The 23,676-nt window shown below is 45.6% G+C and overlaps 2 protein-coding genes across 11 annotated transcripts in view; one reads left to right on the top strand and one right to left on the bottom strand.

The window, feature by feature from the left end:
• Positions 1-5,844, top strand: part of LOC137432409 (ATPase family AAA domain-containing protein 2) — a 155,564-nt gene extending 149,720 nt beyond the window's left edge. For all 10 annotated transcript variants that reach the window (XM_068124315.2, XM_068124313.2, XM_068124320.2 and 7 more), the window contains one exon: positions 2,469-5,844. In XM_068124315.2, coding sequence (XP_067980416.2) covers positions 2,469-2,558 — 90 coding nt within the window. In that variant the 3' untranslated portion in view covers positions 2,559-5,844. The remainder of the gene's footprint in view (positions 1-2,468) is intronic.
• Positions 5,845-10,173: 4,329 nt separating this feature from the next.
• Positions 10,174-23,676, bottom strand: part of LOC137433099 (kelch-like protein 29) — a 94,654-nt gene continuing 81,151 nt past the window's right edge. The window contains exons 10-11 of the mRNA XM_068125555.2: positions 22,457-22,601; positions 10,174-10,363 (exon numbers count right to left, since the gene is read on the bottom strand). Of these exons, the coding sequence (XP_067981656.2) occupies positions 10,174-10,363; positions 22,457-22,601 (335 nt within the window). The remainder of the gene's footprint in view (positions 10,364-22,456; positions 22,602-23,676) is intronic.

The following is a 23,676-nucleotide window of genomic DNA, read 5'->3' as shown; positions in this document are numbered from 1 at the left end:
CAGAGCGGGGTGCCAGACCGTGTCGAAGGCACGTGATATGTCGAGGGAGACAGCTCTAATTTCCTGTTTGGCATTGAGGACCTCCATCCATTGTTGAGACAGCAGAAGCAGCATGTCCAGAGTAGAGTGACCTGGTCTGAAACCAAATTGATGATCAGAGATCAAGCCATTGGAGAAGAGGAAAGATTTCATATCAGAAGCAATGATGGATTCCATGACTTTGCTGATAATTGGGAGAAGGCTGATTGGTCTGTAGTTGCTAGGATCTGTTTTTGCACCTTTTTTGTGCAAAGCGGTGATGTTGGCTGATTTCCAAGCAGATGGCAGTTGACCTTGAGCAAAAGAGAGGGTGAAGAGAACAGAGAGAGGGTGAGATAGAGCAGCAGAGCAGGATTTTAGGACCCGTGGGCTGATGCCGTCGGGTCCAGTTGCAGAATCAGAGTCGAGGGTTGACAGAAACTTTTCCACCTTGTCAGGAGGAAAGGACACGGAGTCCAGGAGCAGCAGGGTACGACTGGGTATGGTGGGTACAGAGAGGGATGGGTTTGGGACACAAGATTTAGAGGCAAACACAGAGTTGAGGCATTCAGCTTTTTCACGTGCGGAGTCAGCTGTGTAGCCGTTTGAGGTAAGGGAGGGGATGGAGGGGGAACAAACACCAGAAACGGATTTGACCAGACGCCACCAGGATTTGGAAGAGGGAGACAGATAAGAGAGTTCGGTCTTGAGAACGGAGAGATATTGTTTCCTGGCTCTCCTGAGGGTGGACACACACTTGTTTCGGGCTTTGTGAAAGGAAATGAGATTTCCTTCCGTTGGATTTGCTTTCCAGGAGACGAAGGCAAGTTGTTTCTGGGCAACAGCCTCACCACAAGATTCCGTGTACCATGGACGGGAGGAAGGGTATGACAACTGAAGACGAGATGGGATAAATCTGTGCATGAGAGAGAGCAATTTACTTTGGAAGAATTCCCAGGATGAGTTGATGTCAGAGGTGGTAGAGATGGGAGACCAGTCCAGATGATTGATGGCTGCTTGAAGACCGTGCCAGTTGGCCTGAGTGAAATGCCAGACTCGTCGACGCTGAGCAGGCTCCCTGAGGATGGTCAGAGAGATGTCCACTTTAACAAGGACATGATCAGATGATCCGATCGGAGCAGAAGAAGAGCAGCAGACATTTTCAGGGAAGTTTTTGCACCATGGATATTTGAGAGCACCACCATCTCTATTAGGCAGTTGGTTAATTTTATTTATTTTTTTACGATTATTATGTATTTATTTATTTTCATTATCAATTATTTATTTATTTTCTTTCTCATCTGGCCAATATCTCGGGCACCTTTTGAGCTAATATTTGGACATGACAATGACCAAGTGATTTGTCTGTAAAGGGTATTTTTGGTTTATTGATTAATCAATCAATCGATTCATTAATTATTTGTTGATGAATAAATTAATTTATGGTATTTTCCTTTGGGCCTTTGGGATGGGCCTTTCACTCACTCACCGCAAGCAGGTTGGTGGTCTTTCCGTCTTCTACCGACTCCTCTCTGGCCTTGCCCCCCCCAGCTCTCTCTGGGCTCTGTCCCCCAAATATTCCTACAGGTCGCACAAGATCTGCCTGCAACCCTCTTATGGTTAAACTGCCAAAATCAAGACTCTCTGCTCACCTTCACTCCTTCATTCCTCTTTTCTCCCACCTCTGGAACAAACTCCCTCACTCTCGTCAATCCCACTCCACCCTCCAGGTCTTTAAAACAGCTGTTCACCACCATCTCTTATCTTCCCCCATCCAAAACCTTGATCTTTTCTACCCCCGCTAATTTCACCCCAAATCCTACACTTTTTTGAAATACCAACTTCTGTCCTGGAAGTCCTTGGTCTCCTTGTGTTTTATACCTCTCCCCCACCACCCCCCCTTCCCACGCCTCCTCCCCCCAGGCCCTCTCCCTCCCGTGCTTCTCCCTGCTCTCAGGTGTTGTGTTTGTGTGCTTCCCCTCCTCTCCCCATCTTGTCTTCCGCTCCCTCTTTTTGTATGTTTTGTTTGTCTGGTTGATTTGTTTGTGGAATAAATGTTAGCTCTTTCACGAGCCTCGATTCAGTATACAAAAAAAAAAAAAAAAAAAAATTCTTTAAATTTTTTATGAATGACTTATTTAATTACATTTCTAAAAGTTACATCTTTGGATGAAGCACTAATGGTTTAGTTATGCTATTAGCCAATTGATTTATAAAATATTTTATGACAGTCTTTTATTGATTTTAATTATGCAATTAATCAATGAAATATTGTGCACCTCTCCCTCCAAATACAGTCTCTATGAGCTGCACGGCGGTATTGCCGGGCGTCAGGGGCGCCCCGGCAATGCCGCGCTGGAGGATATTTAATTATTTGGCATTGGGGCAGTGTACTTTGAATGTATCCGTACTTGTTTTTAAACGTTTAAGTGAGTGTCTTGCTCCTGCAGGAGATGGAAGCACAAGCCGAAGCCTTTTTTTCTGCCTTGGAGAAGACTAATGCACAATGGCCACACAACACCTGCAGTTTGGTCCATTGACTACCCTGCGATAACGGACACCTTCTCCAATTTTGGTGGAGACATGCGGCATTTGGGTGCAAAATGCCATTTTGTTCACTTATTCTTGGGGCCTAAAGACATCATCCCTATCACCACTCTATGCCTGTTTTGATGGTCTTTATACTTACCCCAGCATGGTTAAAGGGGTGTGCACAAGCACCGAATGAAACTGAATATGCTGCCATGAATCAGTTCCAACCTGTTCTTGTGGGTGATGGAAGGCTGGCGGGATGCGGGGGTTGGTGTTGGTAAAGGGACAAGATGGGGGTGTTTGAATAAAGGGACGCGTGATCAAATACGTGATGTCTCACCTTGTGACCGACACGTATGTCTCAGGTATTTTGAAACCGAGTGCAGCTGTTTCAAACTAATCATTAGAAGGTATACTCAAATCCTTGTAAACCCAATTTGCCGTGAACAGTTAACAGGACGTGCTGAACTAAAGTTTTTCTTCCTCCTATTTTTTTTTATTTTTCCTGTACTTTTCTGCTATTTCTTTGGCAATTTAATTTTTTTTTGTATAGTACCTCACACTCTTGTTGACATTCTTTGTTTCTGCCCCTGCTTTGCCGATGTGGTATATCAGGTTACGTTTGTTGTTTGTGGCCGGTTAGGGTTCTGGCCATTCATAACGGCCCACTTTCAAAGCCAAATACTGTGAAGCCTCCTCACATAGCCATCTGTCTCGGTAAGTCAGGGGTACAAATTCTTGCATTACCCAGAAAATGCAGGAAAATGATTAGCTTGATCCCATGAAGGCACAATCGTTCTGGATGTGTGCAGAATTGAAGTTGTTGGGAAATGCAGGTGCCGGCCGCCTCTCACGGTGAGCCAGCTTTTCCACCTGGAGCGAAATAGCCGGCCTCCACCTTTTGACATTGACAGTGCTGTTGCTTTTGACATTTTGTACAGGCGTTCCATTTCTTTTTGAATTGGGTTTTTGCAATGTTTGCCCTTTTCGAAACGATATGGTGATAATTATAATTGGCGTTGCCATTACTCGGCGCAAGTAGTATCGTGGGCCCGATGTCGTGATTTCGCCGTTGCGTCGAGTGCCTAGTGAGGTCACTTCTCAGGACCATGTTTGGCTGCAGAAAGCAGCTTTTAGTACGCTCGATTCTTTTCTTGTATATGCTCATGATGCTCGGTTGTTGGTAGAAAAATTGTTTTAAAAAACTTAATAAAGATTTTTTCCTTGTTTTTATCAGGTGCTTTGAGGGGTTATTTGGCCATACTTGAACATAATTGGACTCCCTCGCCCCCCCCTCACTCTTATGATGTCATGCCTTTTCTTGTGGTGGAAGTTTCATTGTGACAACCTACTGGTGCTGATGGTTGTTTTTTTTCTTTCTTTGTTGTTTTTTTTTCTTTCTTTGTTTCTTTGGAAATTTGTAAATATTTTGATTTAATTTCTTTTTCCTACATTTGGGTAGCTTGGTTTTGGGTTTATGCCTGAGGAAATCTAGCTCAAGACACACGATGAGTTAGATTTTTATTTAAAAATGTTTTTTTTATCGTGGCTTATATTTTCCTGGCTGGAATAATTCTGAATGCGGCAGACTTCGGATGGAATTGCTTCAGCCTGGATTTGCTTCCGACCGCTGACGCCACAGGAAGTCGTTGCTTTGTGAATCGCTCCCAGCCGTCGGGGAGCTCGATTTAGACCAACCGTGTCGACTCTTTTGGCCACTATGGGAGCCTCATCCTGGCCAAGAGAAGCTTTACCGCAGAAATGGAGAAATGATGGCCTTGCCTTTACCTTAATGTTTCAATCTTCTGTACGGACTGCCTCTTTATAAACTCTTGACAGACGAGCATCAAGACGCCAGGTCCCCCAGACACCCATGATTATCCGCTTGCTGGTTAGCATTTTGCAGACGCCACGTTGTAAGCAAACAAAATACAAGTTTTATTGTTTTTTTTTTTTGTTTTTTTCCTTTGTTTTCTACTGTATCTTTTGTATTATTTGTAAATTCTCTGAAGTGCAGCAATGTTCTCACTTCCCTTCGATGATTTATGTGCTTGCTCTTTCCCATCAAATTGTAGAATAGAATCCCCATTGTTGTTGAGGCGTTACCTTTTTGTAAATGTTGAATATGCTTGGGGAAGGTTTTTCATTCCTGCTCACCTCTTTTAAGAATGGTGTTGGCAATCTTTATTTCCCCCCCCCCCCCCCCCCTTGCTTTTGGTAAATTATGTATTTGACCAAATAAATGTGGGTATGCCTTTGACATTTGTTGTTCAACCTGATGATTGCAATGATCCTTAAGCCCCGTTATCTTTTCTTTTTCTTTTCTTTTTTTATACACCTATGATCATTTGTTTTAATGTCTTCAGTACACTTTGTACAGTTCCTTATTTTGAAACCATACTTCACGATGTAAGGCTATAATTTTCGACCACTGCTGCCTGCAATTCCTATGTCATGCCATTAACTCGTGGAGTGTGTATTTGCCAAGCATACTGAGAGTGGTAACACACACAATCCAATTTTTCATGCTTGTTGGTCTCCCCCCCAAAGGGGATGCAAGACTATTGATGCGTGTGTGCGTGCACTGTCCGTCCGCACATATTTTAGCTTTAAAAATGGTTTTCTCTTCAACCGCTAATCCGATTGATGTGAAAGTTTAAACATAGGAAGGACTCCCCATGGAGAATATTTTTTTTGCTAACGCTGACGTCATAGGTCACATGGTATGGCAGCCATATTGGATTAAATGAAAGATTTGGACGTTTCCTCTGAAACCGCTCAATGAAAAAAAAATGGAAACATGGCAAATGTCATCAACTACCCAAGGGGTATATAGGGTGATATTGATGACATCGATGAATTGGTATTTCAGCCGTAATTGGTTGAATTGAAATCCTTATCTGAAACTTCATATATGTGATCTTTGACCTGATGTGAATGAATGAAATTAATGACGTCATTGGTGACATTGCATGGCAGCCATATTGGATTTAATGAAAACTACAACGACACTCTTTGAAGTTGCGACGTCGACCAATATGCCTCCGCCCACATTATTACATCATTATACATGTACCAAGTTTGTTTTAAATCCCTTCAGCATACTTCAGTATGTTTAAATTCTCAAGTATCACATTTTTTACCTGACATGACCTTTGATGCCGAAATATAATCAGTTCATCTTTTCATTATAATATACGGTGCCTTCAGAAAATATTCACACTCCTTGACTTTTTTCACATTTTGTTGTTACAGCCTGAATTCTAAGATTGATTAAATTGAAATTTTTTGTCACTGGTCCACACATAATACCCCATAATGTCTGGAATATATATTTTTTAAATCTTTCCAAAATATAAATCAAAAGCTGAATGTCTTGAGTCAATAAGTATTCAACCCCTTTGCTATCTATGACGCTCCAATTTGAGCTTAGCTGCATCCAATTACTTTGATCATCCTTGAGATGTCTCCACAACTTGTCTGGAGTCTACCTGTTGCCGATTCAATTGAATAGATATGATTTTGAAAAAAACATCTTTCTATGTAAGGTCCCACAGTTGACAGTGCATGTCAGAGCATAAATTCCACCATGAAATCCAAGGAACTGTGCGTTGAACACTGAGATAGAATTGTGAGGAGGCATCGATCTGGGTAAGGGTATAAAACAATGTCTAGTTTCGAAAGTTCTAAAGAGCAAAGTGAGATCCATCATTAAGAAATGGAAAGAATATGGAACTACCCAGACTCTTCCTAAAACTGGCCCTCCTACCAAACTGAGCAACCGGGCAAGAACGACCTTGGTCAGGGAGGTGACCAAGAACCCAATGACTACTCTGACAGAACTTAGAGTTCCTTGGCTGAGATGGGAGAACCTGCTGGAAGGACAAGTCTCTGTGGCACTTCACAAATCTAGGCTTTATGGGAGAGTAGCCAGACAGAAGCCACTCCTGAGAGAATTGCACATGATAGCACACCTGGAGTTCGCAAAAGGCACGTGAAAGGTACTGAGAGCATGAGGCAAAATATTGTGTTCTGATGAGACGAAAATTGAACTGTTTGGCCTGAATGCAAAAAAAAGTCTCTCCGCAAAGACCGTCTGGAAAACCCTCCCATCTATTTTCTCAACAATCCTCTTGAAGAAGTTCTGTCACTCAAGCTTTTGGGTCTCACTATCTGCCATGATCTTTCCTGGGGAAACCACATTTCCAAGTTGGTGGACTCCAAAGCCAGTCGTCAACTGGGCATCCTCCATTGTGCAAAGTCCTTTCTTGGCACTTCTGAGCCCCTCACCACTTACAAAGCTTTAATCTGCAGCTGAATGGAATACTGCTCTCCCCTCTGGGCTGGTGCTCCTGCCACACACCTAGCTCGACTTCACGCTGTTGAAACCAAAGCCTTCAGAATCATTGGTATCTCCCACGATGAAGCTGATTCTGATGGCCTTTCACCTGCTCACCGCAGCAGGTTGGCAGTCTTTCTGCATTCTACCGAATCCTCTCCAGCCTAGATCCCCCAGCTCTGTCTGTGCTCTGTCCCTCAAATATTCCTTCAGGATGCACAAGATCTGCCAGCAACCCTCTTTGGTGAAACTACCAAAAGCAAGACTCGCTGCTCACCTTCACTCTTTCATTCCTCTTTTTTTTTCCTGCCTCTGGAACAAACTCCCACACTCTCTTCAAATCTCATCCTCCCTCCAGGTCTTTACAACAGCTGTTCACCCTCATCTCTTATCTTCCCCCATCCAAAACCTTGACCTTTTTTTACCCACATTAAAACACCCCAAATCAACTTCTTTCCTGAAATTACTGGTAGTGTTCATTTGCTCTATACCGCGTACCCATCCCCTTCTCTCCTTTCCACAGATCTACCGACATCCCTGTTCTCTACTGTTGTTGTGCTTGTATTCTTTCCGCTCTCGCTCCCGCTTATCTCCCGCTCCCTTTATTGTATGTTTTATGTGTCCGTGCATGTTTTCGTGTTTAATGTGTTAGCTCTTACATGAGCCTCAACCCTGTATACCAAATAAAATACAAGTGCTACGGCTGCTGGAAACCGAGCACAGCTCATCACCCATCTAACACCGTCCCTGCCGTGAAGCGTGATGGTGGCAGCATCATGCTATGGGGATGCTTTTCAGCAGAAGGGACTGGGAGACTGGTAAGGATAGAGGAAACAATGAATGGAGCCAAATACTGGCAAATTCCTGAGGGGAATCTGCTTCAGAGTGCAAATGCCCTTCGACTGCAGTGCATGGAGGTTTACGTTCCAACAGGACATTGGCCCCAAGCATACAGCCAAAGCAACACTGGAATGGCTTCAGAACAAGAACGTGAAAGTCCTAAAGTGGCCCAGCCAAAGCCCGGACTTGAATCCCATTGAGAATCTGTGGAAAGACTTGAAGATTGTGTGTTTACTGACGCTCCCCATCCATCTTGACAGAGCGTGAGCAAATCTGCAAGAAGAACAGGAGAAACTCCCCAAATCCAGATGTGCAAAGCTGTTATAGACATACCCAAGAAGACTCGAAGCTGTAATCGCTGCCAAAGGCACTTCTACGGAGTATTGAATCAGTGGGATTTAATTCTGTATATCCTTCTTTTTTTTTTTTTGTAAAAATTTCCATTATAAAATTGTATTTTTACATTATGGGGTATTATGTGTAGCTCAGTTGCAAAAAAAATTACATTTAATACGTTTTAAATTCAGGCCATAACAAAATGTGAAAAATTTCAAGGGGTGTGAATATTTTCTGAAGGCACTGTATCTGGGTTTGTATCAAGTTTGGTCAAAATCCCATCACTGGTTCACAAGTTTTCTGGGTAACAGAATCTTTACCTAACTGCCTAATGGTACCTCTGATGTTTGTTTGACCCCATAATCTCATTCTAATCAGTTCTTTACGTCATTATACATCCCTGTACCAAGTTTGACTTGGATCTTTTCAGCTGTTCTCAAGTTATCATGGTAACGAATACCAATCACGGACGGGGACAGCCACATGGACAACCCGAAAACGTAATTTCTTCGTTAGCGGAGGCATAAAGATTGGACATAATTTTTTCCAAAAACCGCTCAATCAAAAATATTGAAATTTGGCAGATGGCATCAACTCCCCCTGGGGTATATAGCCTGATAGCAATGACGTCATTGCAGAAGTGGTATTCCAGCCACAATTGGTTGAATTGAAATTCTTGTCTGAAAAATCTGAAACTTCATATGTCTGATCCTTGAGAGTGAATAATTAAATTGATGGCGTTCATAACCCATGCCAAGAAACTGTCATGATAGGGCGTGTGGGCCATAGCAGCATGTTCAGTTACGGGTTTTTTTTGTTTTTTTAAGAATGAACCTGTGAGGCGAGACTGCTCTGCGAGTGCCGTTCTAGTAAGCACTCTTACTAAATGTGGAGTGACAGGATGGCCTGGAGGTACGCACACTCACCTCTAAGGGGTGTCGTGTGGGTTTGAATTGAATTTTGTCCAATTTAATAAACCACGAATTTCCTTTTTAATGAACAACTTTCATCTCGATATTAAAACGATGAAAAGTAGAATTTTTTTTAATGAAAAAAAACAAAAACATTCAACCTTTTTGACATTCAGAATCTAGGCTGAAGATCGAGAACACTGAACTCAGGACGCAATAGGACAAAGGGAAGAGTAGGAAGGAGGAGCACATAAACAGCAGCGTTGAGGGACAAAACGGGGTGGAAGACGAACAAATAATGGGTGGGGTGTACAGGATGGATACAGAAGGAAGCTCTCAGGAAGGAGAAACTGGGAATTTTGGAAGAGCATGTGGTAGACACCAGGGGGGAGGGGGGAAAGAGCGGAGGGGGGAAAGAGCGGAGGTTGCAAGACCAGAAAGAAGAGAGAGACCCCGACCTGTATCTGATGACAAAGTGATACTCAGGTTCATCGTGTGGTATTCCAATGACCTTGAACATCTTGTTTTCCATGGTGTCAAGAACCTTAGGGGTTGTGATGTTGGGGCGCTGGTCCAGAGGAGCTGCTTGTACTGCAAACTACTACCCCTCCCACCCTTCCTCCTTATACTGTTTCTTTTGTTCTGCTGAGACTTGATCCGTTGTGTTCCAGCTCTTTCATAAACCTAGAATATTTGGGGTCATTGAAGAGGGGTGATACTTTCGTTGTGCTGTGAACCATTTATTATTTGTGTGGGGTGGGGGAGGGAAAGACAGGTGGGGGGTTTTTTTTGTTTGTTTTTTAATACATGGTGTAAGGCTCGTGATGGGACACTCACACATACATATACATACATACACATATATACACACACATACATACACATACTGACAAGACACATTTAACAGAGTCACTGAATTTGGGGGTTGGTGGGTGTGGTAAGAGTCCCGGTATAACGACCATTCCATAAAAAGTATGTTTGTTACAATGTATGTTTGTTGTAGTGACATTTTCACGGTAAATGTTCATGATTATTAACGAGACCTTTTTTTTGTTTACGTATTCATTTCATGTTTCTTTTTTATTATGATTATTGCACACCACACTGTATCAAATATAAGATTTTAAAGGTTTACAATCCAAAACGGCAAACATTAAATACAAACCAACGTATTACAAATGCGTGTTCGGTGTTGTGCTATGCACCGTGTATGCTCAGGTGCTTTTTGATGACTGTGCAGCCATGCCTGTACACAGGGCAGGGCAGGTTGTGCATCAGAGTCCAGCGGCTTTCAACCGGGTCGTACACATCCATACTGCTCAGAGCATGGCCGTCCAAGTTGCTGAGGCCTCCAACAACGTAGATTTTTCCTCCCACCACTGCTGCGCTGAAAAGGTGAACACCCAATTTGCTAATTTTTTTAAATTGTATACCAAGTCGAGGCTCGTATGAGCTAAAAAAAATATATATATTGTAAAAAACGTATATAAATATTTTTAAAATATAAAAAAATATAAAAAATAAAATTATATATTGTTGCGAATATGGAATTTGGCCTCCATATCCGCTTGTAAATATTCCCCTATTTTCTCCGATACTCCCCAACTCTCCCTTACCCCATTCCCTAGTCCCATTGTCTGTAAACAACACCCATTAGAGCCGATCTTCCCCTTCATCCCCCCATTAAATGTCGTGCCCAGGTCCCCCGCACCACACGTAGACAATTATAGGACATCTTGCTAGTTATTCTTAATCTATGTCAGTTAAGGACTTGTTTCCATTAATTATGACTCTTCGTTGCACCAGAATGTGATTATATGGCACCTGTTAGGAAGTTTAGGACCTCCCCATACCTCTCCGCATCTCTTCCCCATGAAGAAGCGCCAACTACAACAACAACAACAAAAGAGGGGGGCGGCGCGGTGACGGCATGGGGAGTGGGCGTCCTCCTTCCGGCTCGGTTAGCCACCATTGACCACGCGCTCCACGGGGTTACCACGAAGGGGCTCCCTGTCGGCCCCTCGTCAAGGGCGGAGCCGGTAACCCCCGCACCCAATGAGAAGCCATGGGCCGATGCCATCTGGGGCGGCGCTAACGAGCCGAGGGCGTGTCACTCCCCGCCGGATATACGCGGCCCCGCGCCGGATGTGACGTCAGATGCGCCCCGAGCTTGGAAGGAAAAGACGCCACCCTCCCGAGCGCTGAGCGACCTCCCCAGCTTGAGACCAAAGTCGCGACCCACAAGCGCTGTGATACCTTCACGCATCTCTGGACACCACCGTACGTGATTCTGTCCCTGAGCCAGGTGCACCTGAGCCATCGCGACCTGCCTCCCCTTTTCATCAACCCCCGTGTGAGTCAGCATTTTGTCCCGTGTGTCTGTCGTCTGTCCGGGGATAATATAAGAGTGTGTCTAAGTGCCTGTCTTCCTGTAATATACCTCTAGCCCCTGTAATCTAACCTTTTTCCGTACGAATATACTTGAAAATCGAAACCCTGGTGTCGTATTGTGTCATTATAGCCCAGCCGGGTGTCTTCTCTTTCCTATTGAGCCAGCGTAGCGCGATTAGTCAACATTCGGGCACAATCGGGTAACTTGTACGGATACGGCGGCCATCCCGCTCGGCCCACCATACCATCAAAGTCGTATCTGTAACAATTGGTGTCAGGAGTGGGATTCGAGGCCCGACCAAATTTTGAAGAAAAAAAAAAAAAAAACGAATAGAGGAAAAAAAAAAATTTGGTCAAAATTTGGAGCGGCCGAAATTTGTTTTGTTTTACGAAACTCGAATTTTGCAAGTCGCGCTATGGCGGATCAAGACGGCTGGGGTCCGGTAGGGGAGAGTGAGGTAGGGTCGATCCAGGACCAAAATGAGGGACAGGAGGAGAGCGAAGCAGTGAGGGCGGCAGGTTCGCAAAATAGCGCCGTCACGCACGAAGAAGCGGGCGCGCAAAATGGCGCCTCGCTGATCACCGCGCCAGCGACCGTGGCAGCGCCCCCGATGGATTGGGGCCTTTTTTTCATACAAATGAAGGCCCTTATGGCCCAGAATAGCGAGAAAATGAGGGAGGAAACGAGGGCTAATAGTGAGCGATTGGAAAACCAAATGGGGGTAATGGGAAACCAAATGGGGGTAATGAGGGACGAAGCGAGGGGTACCAGTGAGAAGTTAGACAATAATTTTGAGGAGTTAGACAAGAAAATTGAGAAGTTAGACAATAATTTTGAGGAGTTAGACAAGAAAATTGAGAAGTTAGACAATAATTTTGAGGAGTTAGACAAGAAAATTGAGAAGTTAGACAATAATTTTGAGGAGTTAGACAACGGGATAAAAGAAGTAAAGAATGGGTTAACGGGGGTAGAAAACAGAATGGCCGCTCAAGAGAATCAAATGGAAGGGATGCAAAAAGGGTTAGAGGGGTTAGAAAACAGTATGGAAGGCAAATTGAGGGACATGAGGGACCAAGCGGAAAGGGAAGTTAAACAAATGGAGCAGCAGATAGAGGGGGTCAGAATGGGGGTAGAAACCAAACTGGATGCTCACAGGGAGGAAATGGAGCAGATGAGGGTGGCATCTGGGCAGGAGATGCAAGTGATGGGAGAGGAGATCAGAAGAGGAGTGAGTGAGGAGGTCGGAGGAGTGCGCGAGGAGGTGAGGCACTGGAAGGAGCGCATGGAGAAAGAGGTGAGAAAGGGGACTGTAAAGTTACAAGGGGGCATAGAGGTCCTGACGCAGGAGGTGGAACAGCTGACGGAGGGACAAAAAGAACTAACGGAGCAGGTTCAAAGGAACACTGCGGTATTAGGAGGGTTAAAAGTGACACAGAAAGAACTAAAAGACGACTTGATAGCGACGAAGAGGGAATGTCAGATGGTACGTGAGGGACTGACAACGAGGTTGGACGAGGTGGTAGAGGTAATGGAGACGAAGGACCGGCAGGTGAGGACGCACATGGAAACGGTCAAGGTAGCCTTGGAGGACGAGCTTGAGGAGACGTACCGGGGAATAAAAGAGGTGAAGCACAAATTAGAAGAAGTGGAAGAAGGGATGAGCGAAATTAAGAAGCGACGGAGAGGGGATAAGAAAGAGATAAAAGAGGAGATAAAAGAATTGGTCCAAAGTCTGTGTTTGGATCGTGATGATGTGCTCATTAACCGGATGAGGGATTCGCAGGTGATGGAGGAGAAGCGAAGAGGAAGAGGACCCGGTGTAAGTGGTGACCAATATGGTCGTGCGTATGATGCGCCAGGGGATTTAAGAAGCTTGGGGGTCGAGATAGACCCGGGTGTTCGTGAGAGGCCGTTGGTGAAGTGTGCGACAGGTCTGGTGTGCGAAAAAGGAGGTGTGCGAGAAAGTCCGACTCTGGGGTGTGTGAGGAAAAAGTGCGTGCCAAGGAGTAGTGAGGGTGCTGGCGAGAATGAGTCGGTCGTAGCGCGTGTGCGAGGGGGCACATGGAAGCGCGGTGTGGTGAGTGTTGCAGAGGGTGTGACAGGAGAGTGTGCGCGAGAGAGGTGTGTAACGGACGGGTGCATGAGGAAAGAGTGCGCTGTCAAAGGCAAGGAAGAATGCACACCTGTGGTAAGTGTTACAGAGGGTGTGACGGGAGAGTGTGCGCGAGAAAGGTGTGTGACGGACAGGTGCATGAGGAAAGAGTGCGCTGTCAGAAGTAAGGAAGAGTGTCCACCTGTGGTGAGTGTTACAGAGGGTGTAATGGGAAAGTGTGCGCGAGAAAGGTGTGTGACGGACAGGTGCATGAGGAAAGAGTGCGCTGTCAGAAGTAAGGAAGAGTGTCCACCTGTGGTGAGTGTTGCAGAGGGTGTGACGGGAGAGTGTGCGCGAGGAAGGTGTGTGACGGACAGGTGCATGGGGAAAGAGTGCGCTGTCAAAGGCAAGGAAGAATGCACACCTGTGGTGAGTGTTACAGAGGGTGTGACGGGAGAGTGTGCGCGAGAAAGGTGTGTGACGGACAGGTGCATGGAGAAAGAGTGTGCTGTCAAGAGTAAGGGTGAGTGCGTTGTCACGAGTGGAGGTGAGAGTAGTGAGAGTAGTGAGAGTGACAAGGAGCGTGAGTTGGTTGTGACAGGTGAGCGAGGATGTACACCTGGGATGGAAGGATGCACACCTGGAATGGTAGAGCGTGAGTGGGAATGCACGCTGGAGTTGGTGGTGAGGCACGTGGATGGGTGTGCGAATGAGGGCACACCTGTGATTGTCACAGAGGAGGTGACAGAGGAGGGGGCGCGAAGAGGTGTGTTGGTGTGGTGTGCTACCAACGGATGTGTGCCAAAGTGTTCGGTGGTCAGGTGTGTGACCAAGGCTGTGAGTGGAATGGGTGTGCCTGGGTGTGTAAGGAACGGTACAAGGAGCATGGAAACGGCTGGAGGTGTGAGCAAGGAACGGGCTGCGGGGTGTAAGCAAGCAGGTGAAGCCTCGACGGTGACCGGGTTAAAGGTTAGGTTGACTTTTAGCCGAAGCGGGCCCTCGGTGCGTGCCGGGTTTCGCGTGCCGCGAGAACCAGCGGGGATCCGAGCCACAGCGGGTTCGAAAGGACCGCCGTGCGCGATCCGTGCTGGGCCTCGCTTTGAACGTCCGTGCTCCACTAGGCGGAGCGGGCGGCCCGATAGAAAGAGTCGTCATGGCGACCACTTTTTGTTGAGGAATTCCGGCAGGTCGAGATCGGGACATTGGATGGTTCCGTGCCGAGAAGGTGCGTGGGATCTCGGGCCGGGTAAACCTCCTTCCCTGCACCGAGTGCCGGACGTATCCAACCGCTGGCACAGAACAACCAGCATTCATGGCTTGGCTTTACGAAGCCTGGCTTTGAACGGGAATTGGCGCACCGAGAGGTATTAGTGAGTAGACTGGGTGATGAAGTTAGTGTTTTGGACCCAAAATTAGAGAAAAACAAAATTTGATGATTGGCAAGGGATTGGCAGTAGTGATTGGCAGATGATGGGTAGTGATTGGCAAATTTTTAATTTGTTGAAATTTGGTAAGCAAAATTGATAGTGAGAGACCCCCGATGTGGTGGGATGGCAAATCCACCATCCCTCACAGGTGTGGGGCAAAGGAGCAATAGCTTATGGGGTGTATGGCAGTGAAAACTTGCCCGGGTGGGTTAGGATATGGTGTGTAGGGATCTAGCGAGGATTGACATTAGGTAACGTTAAGATTAGTTAGTGACTGATACCTGTAGTGGGGACGCAGGCAGATTAGTGTGGATTATAATGACGAGGGAGCGCAATAGTTTAAAGGGACGACTGGGAAGCGCAAGTTTCAGAAGGGAGTAGTTAGCTGAGATGATGCCGTGTTTGTGAGAATTGAACAGGTGTGATTGCACAGGGGTGCAACTGGACAGGTGTGTGGAGCAGTGTATGAGTAGTGAGTGTGTGGATCAGCGCGAATGCGCTTGGGGAGAGAAGGGTGCAGGTGGCACCAGGTGTGAGAGCACAGGTGTGCAGGTACCGGTGTGTGGAGAGAGTTGGAGTGAGTGGTACGGAGTGGTGTGCATGGTGCGAAGGTGTGGATGGGGGAAGAGTGGACCCCTTTCACGAGCACCCGGGGCGGGTAGTGTAAGTGTTAGGTAGAGGGTGCAGGTAAATTGTGGTTGGATATTGGCATTTGTGGTGCGGTTGCAGAATGGTGTTGTGAATGGGTGCATTAGTGTTGTGGAAATGGCTGGGCGTGTAGCCTGTTAGTGTGTGTAGTTGGTTGGGCACTCCACCACTGTGAGGATGTCGGCCAGGTGAGGCCGCAGGTGGGCTCTGGGAGCCGGTAGTTGTGAGTGGGTGCCTGAGGATCCCGGGTGTGGATCGGGCAGCCCAGTGCCAGAGAGGGCACGGAGTGGGGAGAGAGCCAGAGGGCCTTCCCCAGGTAGTTAGGTTAGGGTGAGGAGCAGGTAAGCTCGGAGGCAACTGCAGTGGTGGAGGTGTGCAGGTGGGTAGACCCACTGGGAGAGGTACCCGCCGCAGCCCAGAAATTGTGCGAGGGCACCGGGAGATGAATCGGGGGAGTGAGACCCCAAATTGAAGAGCACCACAGTTTGGCCAATGGGAATTGGTTTTTAGAACCCATAGTGTAAGAGGGCCAATGGTTTGGCCGGAGAAAGCCCCCGGGTAGTGTAAAGTTGTTAAAGTCATTTAGGAGATAGTTAGGATTGATGAACCTGTCGCACCATACGCAGCCACTTGCCTGTGGTGATGATGATGACTCCACACCTGTGTTTTCTTTGTTTGTTGCAGGAAATGAGATTGCTGTGAGGATTTGTGAGACGCATCACGACGTGGATGAGACATTGGAGTGATTCCATCTCTCCCTCCCTAGGAGGGACTGATGATGAATTGGTGATGGCAAATTATGATGTTGAGTTGGAGATGGCAAATTTTGATGAGAGTTGAAAATGGCAAATTTGATTGGTTAGGAGGGAGAGAAGACGAATTCGGTTTATGGGAGGAACGGGGAAGACAGTAGGGATGTTTGTTGATTTGTAAAGTAGATGTTTATGGGTAGTGTTGTGTTTTGTGGATACAGTAAGGGGTAAGGGAGGGGCCATGTAGGTTACCTGGTGGGGGGGGGCGTACGATAGGAACGTACCTGTCTCACCTGGTTCCCATGTGCCCCCAGTGTGCATTACCTTATATTGCGTGCACTTTTGCGCCCTTACCACCTTACTCACTTGTTTCTTCTTTTGTCTCCCACCTCCGAGGATCTGGCTTTGGGGTAGAGAGAGAGGAGAGAGAGGTGCTGGCTACGCAGTTGTGGGCCTGCACTTTCGCTGTTCGCTGCCTGGATCGGTACACCATATGGACCGCAATGTTTGTGGCCACCCACAATGGACCGCAGTTCGTTTGCGGCCAAGCACCACCCGGGGATGGACCTATGGATCAACGTGGCACCTATGCCATACAGGTGAACCACTAATAGTTAACACCACCAAGTGCACCACAAGAAGAGCAAGAGACACCTGCAGGGTTAGGGGTTGTTGAAGTTATTTTTATTCCAATGAACAATGGTGACTGCACCGATTGGTGGTGGGGTGGTGCTTTTGATGCTGGAAAAGGGTGCTCTGCACGTTATTAAAGGCCGTCGGCCACAGAGCACTCGTGGGTTGGTGTATCGATGTTGGCAAGCGCGCTCTCTCTATGCATAACATCTGCATGTGTCCCTCCAAAAACAGGTCCTGGATCGTAGTGTAAATAGCAGCGTAGTCTTGTAAATAATGCTCCCTACCGGCTGTATGTTTAGTTTGAGAATTCTTTCCGGATTCGGTTATCCTGTGGGTGTGTTTCTGTGAGGAGAAGGGTGCAACGTCGCAGGGGGACATATTTACTCATTTGTGAATATCTGTAAAACTGTCGCACTCAGGGTAGAGTTAATAGTAGAGGGAACTACATTGCGTGCCACACTAAAGTAGGTAAAAATTTATCGGGTCGGGGCGCCCCGAGGGTAGAGAAGGGTGCAATGTTGCGAATATGGAATTTGGCCTCCATATCCGCTTGTAAATATTCCCCTATTTTCTCCGATACTCCCCAACTCTCCCTTACCCCATTCCCTAGTCCCATTGTCTGTAAACAACACCCATTAGAGCCGATCTTCCCCTTCATCCCCCCATTAAATGTCGTGCCCAGGTCCCCCGCACCACACGTAGACAATTATAGGACATCTTGCTAGTTATTCTTAATCTATGTCAGTTAAGGACTTGTTTCCATTAATTATGACTCTTCGTTGCACCAGAATGTGATTATATGGCACCTGTTAGGAAGTTTAGGACCTCCCCATACCTCTCCGCATCTCTTCCCCATGAAGAAGCGCCAACTACAACAACAACAACAAAAGAGGGGGGCGGCGCGGTGACGGCATGGGGAGTGGGCGTCCTCCTTCCGGCTCGGTTAGCCACCATTGACCACGCGCTCCACGGGGTTACCACGAAGGGGCTCCCTGTCGGCCCCTCGTCAAGGGCGGAGCCGGTAACCCCCGCACCCAATGAGAAGCCATGGGCCGATGCCATCTGGGGCGGCGCTAACGAGCCGAGGGCGTGTCACTCCCCGCCGGATATACGCGGCCCCGCGCCGGATGTGACGTCAGATGCGCCCCGAGCTTGGAAGGAAAAGACGCCACCCTCCCGAGCGCTGAGCGACCTCCCCAGCTTGAGACCAAAGTCGCGACCCACAAGCGCTGTGATACCTTCACGCATCTCTGGACACCACCGTACGTGATTCTGTCCCTGAGCCAGGTGCACCTGAGCCATCGCGACCTGCCTCCCCTTTTCATCAACCCCCGTGTGAGTCAGCATTTTGTCCCGTGTGTCTGTCGTCTGTCCGGGGATAATATAAGAGTGTGTCTAAGTGCCTGTCTTCCTGTAATATACCTCTAGCCCCTGTAATCTAACCTTTTTCCGTACGAATATACTTGAAAATCGAAACCCTGGTGTCGTATTGTGTCATTATAGCCCAGCCGGGTGTCTTCTCTTTCCTATTGAGCCAGCGTAGCGCGATTAGTCAACATTCGGGCACAATCGGGTAACTTGTACGGATACGGCGGCCATCCCGCTCGGCCCACCATACCATCAAAGTCGTATCTGTAACAATATATACGTATATACATATATATATATAATCAAATTGACCCAATCCGTTACTCAAAACGAAGCGGCCATACTTTGTAGGCGCTGCACCATTTATTGTCTTGTGATCATGCAGAAAAACGTATGTTAAAATGCATTGTGGCCGAAAAGTGAACAGGATCACCTTACCAATGTCATAAAATATGTATCGTTCGAAAATGTAATATTTCGAGTGTAAATATTTTCAGTGATGATGTGGTTTAAAATAAAATGATTTGATTTATGTAAAATGTAAAAAATGTAAAAAAAAAAGAAAGTAATTTATGTAAGATGTAAAAAGATGTAAAATAAAACTGATGTGATTTCGGACAGGCAGAGAAGATAACTGAGAAGGAAGCGATAAAAGCAATGAAGAGTAGAAAAGCGGGAGGGCCGACGGGAGGTGTGGGAGATATGTTGAAGGCAGCAGGAAGTTGGGGTGTGAAGAGAATGACAGAAGTCTGTAATCTGGTGGTGAAAGAAGGCCGCATTCTAGTGGAATGGGAACTGAGTACCCTCGTCCCTCTATACAAGGGGAAAGGTGACCCTCTGGACTGTGGCTCGTATCGAGCGATAAAGTTATTGGAGCATGGAATGGAGGTATTGGAAACGGTGTTGGAGAGGAGGATAAGGAAGAAAGTGAAGATCGACGAAATGCAGTTTGGATTTATGCCAGGAAGAGGAACGACAGACGTGCTTTTTATTGTAGGGCAGTTGCAGGAGAAGTACATGGAGAAGAGGAAGAAGTTGTTTCTTGGGTTTGTTGATCTGGAGAAAGCATTCGATAGGGTTCCACGCGACGTATTGACATGGGCATTGAGGAAGTTAGGAGTGGAGGAATGGTTCATCAGAGTAGTGATGGCAATGTACAAAAGAGCACGCACAGCTGTAAGGACGAAGGACGGGAACAGTGGTGAGTTTGAGGTGAAGGTGGGAGTGCATCAGGGGTCGGTACTAAGTCCACTACTATTTGTAGCTGTGATGGAGGTGTTGGCTCGGAACAGAGAGGAGGGTTTACCGTGGGAGTTGTTGTGTGCAGATGATCTGGTGTTGATTGCGGAGAGTATGGATGAAGGAGAAGATAAACAAGTGGAAGGAATGTATGGAGGCAAAAGGTCTGAAGGTGAATATCGGAAAAACGAAGGTGATGGCAAGTGATGAAGCATGTGGTGAGGTGGAAAGAACTGGGAAGTGGCCATGTGCTGTGTGCAGGAAGGATGTCGGAGTGAACTCCATTCAATGTACAATGTGTGCTGAGTGGGTTCATCAAAAATGTAGTGGTCTGAGAGGGTCATGAACCAGTGTGGCAGCTACATTCACGTGTGTGGTGTGCACAGAGGGAGCTGCAGATGGAGGAAATGTTGAGTTGGATCTTGGAGACGGCGCGAAGCTGGAAGGTGTGAAAACATTTTGCTACCTCGGAGACATGCTGAATGGAGAAGGTGGATCAGACTCGGCAACGGTTGCTCGAGTGAGATGTGCATGGAAGAAGTTTCGGGAACTGAGTGGCGTGCTGATGAGGAGGGGAGTGTCGTTGAAGCTGAAGGGAAAGGTGTGTGCTGCATGTGTGAGAAGCGTTATGATTTATGGGAGTGAGACATGGGTAATCAATGTAGAGCAGCAACGAAGGCGAGAAAGGGTGGAAATGCGAATGGTTCGACGGATGTGTGGAGTATCGTTGAGATTGAGAGGAAGACAAATGATGAATTGCGAAAGATGATGGGAATAGAGCCTGTGATTGATGCTGTGAAGAGAAACAGGTTGAGATGGTTTGGTCATGTGTTGAGGAAGGATGAAAGTGACTGGGTGAGAAGAGTGATGGAAATGAATGTAGAAGAAAGTAGAGGACGGGGAAGACCGAGAAAGACTTGGCTAAAGGTTGTGGAAGAAGAAATGCGGGCAAGGGGGTTAAGAAGGGGAGATGTAGAAAATAGGGCAAAATGGAGAAGATTGTCATGGGGCCCGCAAGGCCAACCCCCCACCCTCCCCCCGCTCTAGCAGGGAAAATGGCCTTAAAATGGCCTTAAAATGCCTGTTGGTTGTTGTTGGTATGCTGATGCTGATGTGCTGGAATTTTCATGATGGCAAAAAGTAAAGTGGGGCTTTGCATTTTCCTCTCAAGTTGCTTACTTGGGGCAAAAAAAAAAAGGCACCCACAGTTCCGTGTGTGTGTGTGTGTGTGTGTGTGTGTGTGTGTGTGTGTGTGTGTGTGTGTGTCCGTGTGTGTGTGTCCGTGTGTGTGTGTCCGTGTGTGTGTGTGTCCGTGTGTGTGTGTGTCCGTGTGTGTGTGTGTCCGTGTGTGTGTGTGTCCGTGTGTGTGTGTGTGTGTGTGTGTGTGTGTGTGTGTGTCCGTGTCTTCCCGCTCATTTATACTTGCCTTCCGGTCACAATTTCAAACTGATCTTCAAGAAATTTCACCAAATGGTAGAGTTCATGGTCATAAAAAATCCTATTTATTTTTGAGGCCAAAGGTCATCTGCCTTTTTTCAAATTTCTAAAATCAATTTTGACCCAATTGACTTGAAATTTAAATATCAGTTAACCGAATTCAACTGCGAACTATTTTTTAGATCATTTACATATCGGCTAACCGAATTCAACCGCCAACTGTTTTTGATACCAGCATATGCCAAAAGGTCAACATAGGCCAAAACGTCAACAACCTTTTCCAATTTCTAAAATCCTCAATTTTCCTCCGATCGACTTGAACTTTGAATAGGATTTTCATATCAGCAAACAGAATTGTTTGCTGATATTCAGACACAATTCAGAATTCAGACACAAACTATTTTTGAGGTCAACATCGGTCACAAGGTCAACAGGCCAAAGGTCAACCACTTTTTCTCGAATTTCTAAAATCCTCAATTTTCATCCGATTGACTTGAAATTTGTATAGGATTTACATATCTGCCAACTGAATTCAACCATCAGCTATTTTTGAGGTCAACATCGGTCACAAGGTCAACAGGCCAAAGGTCAACCACTTTTTCTCGAATTTCTAAAATCCTCAATTTTCATCCGATTGACTTGAAATTTGTATAGGATTTACATATCTGCCAACTGAATTCAACCGTCAGCTATTTTTGAAGTCAACATCGGTCAAATTTCTAAAATTGTCAATTTTCATCTGATTAACTTAAAATTTGAAGACGATTTGCTTATAAGCTCACTGAATTCAACCACCAATTATTTTGAGGTCAAAAGGATGCTCTACTGAGTGCCATTCTACTTTGTTCTCTTTTGCCAAGTGTCGCTCTACGAGTGACGTTTCATTTATTTATTACTTGCGAAAATCGAAGATTTTTCAAGAATATTTGTTGTTCTTGTGCATCATTCTGTTTTGTTTGGCTGGCTGTCTGTTTGTTTGTCACTCGCCTACAGGTCACAAATCTAAGCAGATCGTCATGAAACGTCACCAAGTTGAAGAGGTAGTCACAACTGAGAAGCCTATTGATTTTGACATCAAAGGTCAGCTTCAGGTCAAATTTCTAAAATCGTCATTTTTCATCCGATTGAATTGAAAGTTGAAGAGCATTTACATATTGAGTCACTGAATTGGGAAACCAACTGTTTTTGAGGTCAAAAGGTCAAGGTCACCGCAAGGTCAAACTTCTACAATCATCAATTTTCATCTGAAAAATAATCAATTGTCATCCGATTGAACCGAGCTTTGATTATGATCGTCAATTTAATTCGTAGGCATGGGAGGGGTTGGGGGGGATGAGGGAGAGCGGGTGTTGGGGAAGAGGGGTGGATTTTGCACACTGCACGACGTCTTTGTTGTTCATTTATTTATTTGTTTATTTTGATGAAGGCCATCTTCATATTAACCCATTTTTGCCCCCACATTGGTTTCGTACAAGTTCTATCGACTCACCTGCTGTAAAGGCGGTTGCACATCATGTTTGGTCCAGTCTTTATGTTTTCCTTCTTTGGGTCAAAGATGGTAATGGCCCGGGCAAAGGGACCTCCCAGGATATAGATGAGGGAATCCAGAATCACAGCTGGTACAAACTTATTGTCTGCATGAGCAGCACAAATGACATTGTGAGAAGCATCAGTCTATCCACCAGCTGTCATGCAGTCTGCTTACCACCAAATGATATTGCATATTTGACATGGTATTGCTCTCATGATAAAATCACTGACCTGCACTGAAAATGAAATGTCACTCATATTTCTGTGCTTTATACAATTTCTAGAAACCATCCTCCCAAAGTATAATGATCTAACTTCCCTCTAACTCAAGGACCCTCCAATGGCTTGAGACTTTTTTTTTTTAACTTCTATTTGTTCTTGCGTACAAACTCAGATAATAATGTACTAGTCAGGTTCACTATGTTAACAAATATAATTTCGTTCAAAATTTTGGTAGATTAGCAAAACTATACATTTTTGGAATATTCAGAGCATGAGGAATCCAAAAATTAATGTTGACATTTGCGTAGACACCTTTGCGAAAATGACACTCAGGACAGTGATGAAGATAGTCAGGTTCACTATGTTAACAAATATAATTTCTTTCAAAATTTTGGGATTAGCAAACCTGTACATTTTTGGAATCTTCAGAGCATGGAGAATCTGAAAATCAATGTTGGCATTTGCACAGACACCTGCATGGCCGCCATTTTGGATTTTGAAAATGGCTGCCATAAAATACATATTTTGCGCGATCTCGGCTTCCATGTCAACCTAGAGACTTAATTAAATATGCTAATCCTATGTTTTCTGGGTCAAGGAATCCAATAAAGGCCTCAAAATAGTGCTCAGGATTATAGAAAAGCAACAAACAAAGGTAATTGAAAACCATTGTCTTTATATTTGTGATATAACTGTATTACATAATACATGATATTGCAAGTCCTTTGAAGTTGTTAGATATTGCAAGTCCATAATACAACCTATAGGTTGTTATAGGAAGTTATAGGTAGTATCAGATTGAACTATAAGTCCTATACACAGGATCTACGAGGTCTATACCGTTCAGGAATATGCTTTTACAGATCTTCATCACTGTCCTGAGTGTCATTTTCGCAAAGTTGTCTATGCAAATGTAAACATTAATTTTTGGATTCCTCATGCTCTGAATATTCCAAA

The sequence above is a fragment of the Myxine glutinosa genome, chromosome 8 (genome assembly GCF_964187855.1).
Source record: "Myxine glutinosa chromosome 8, kmMyxGlut1.1, whole genome shotgun sequence".
In the NCBI taxonomy this organism is placed as follows: domain Eukaryota; kingdom Metazoa; phylum Chordata; class Myxini; order Myxiniformes; family Myxinidae; genus Myxine; species Myxine glutinosa.
This window is presented reverse-complemented; position numbering and strand designations above follow the sequence as displayed.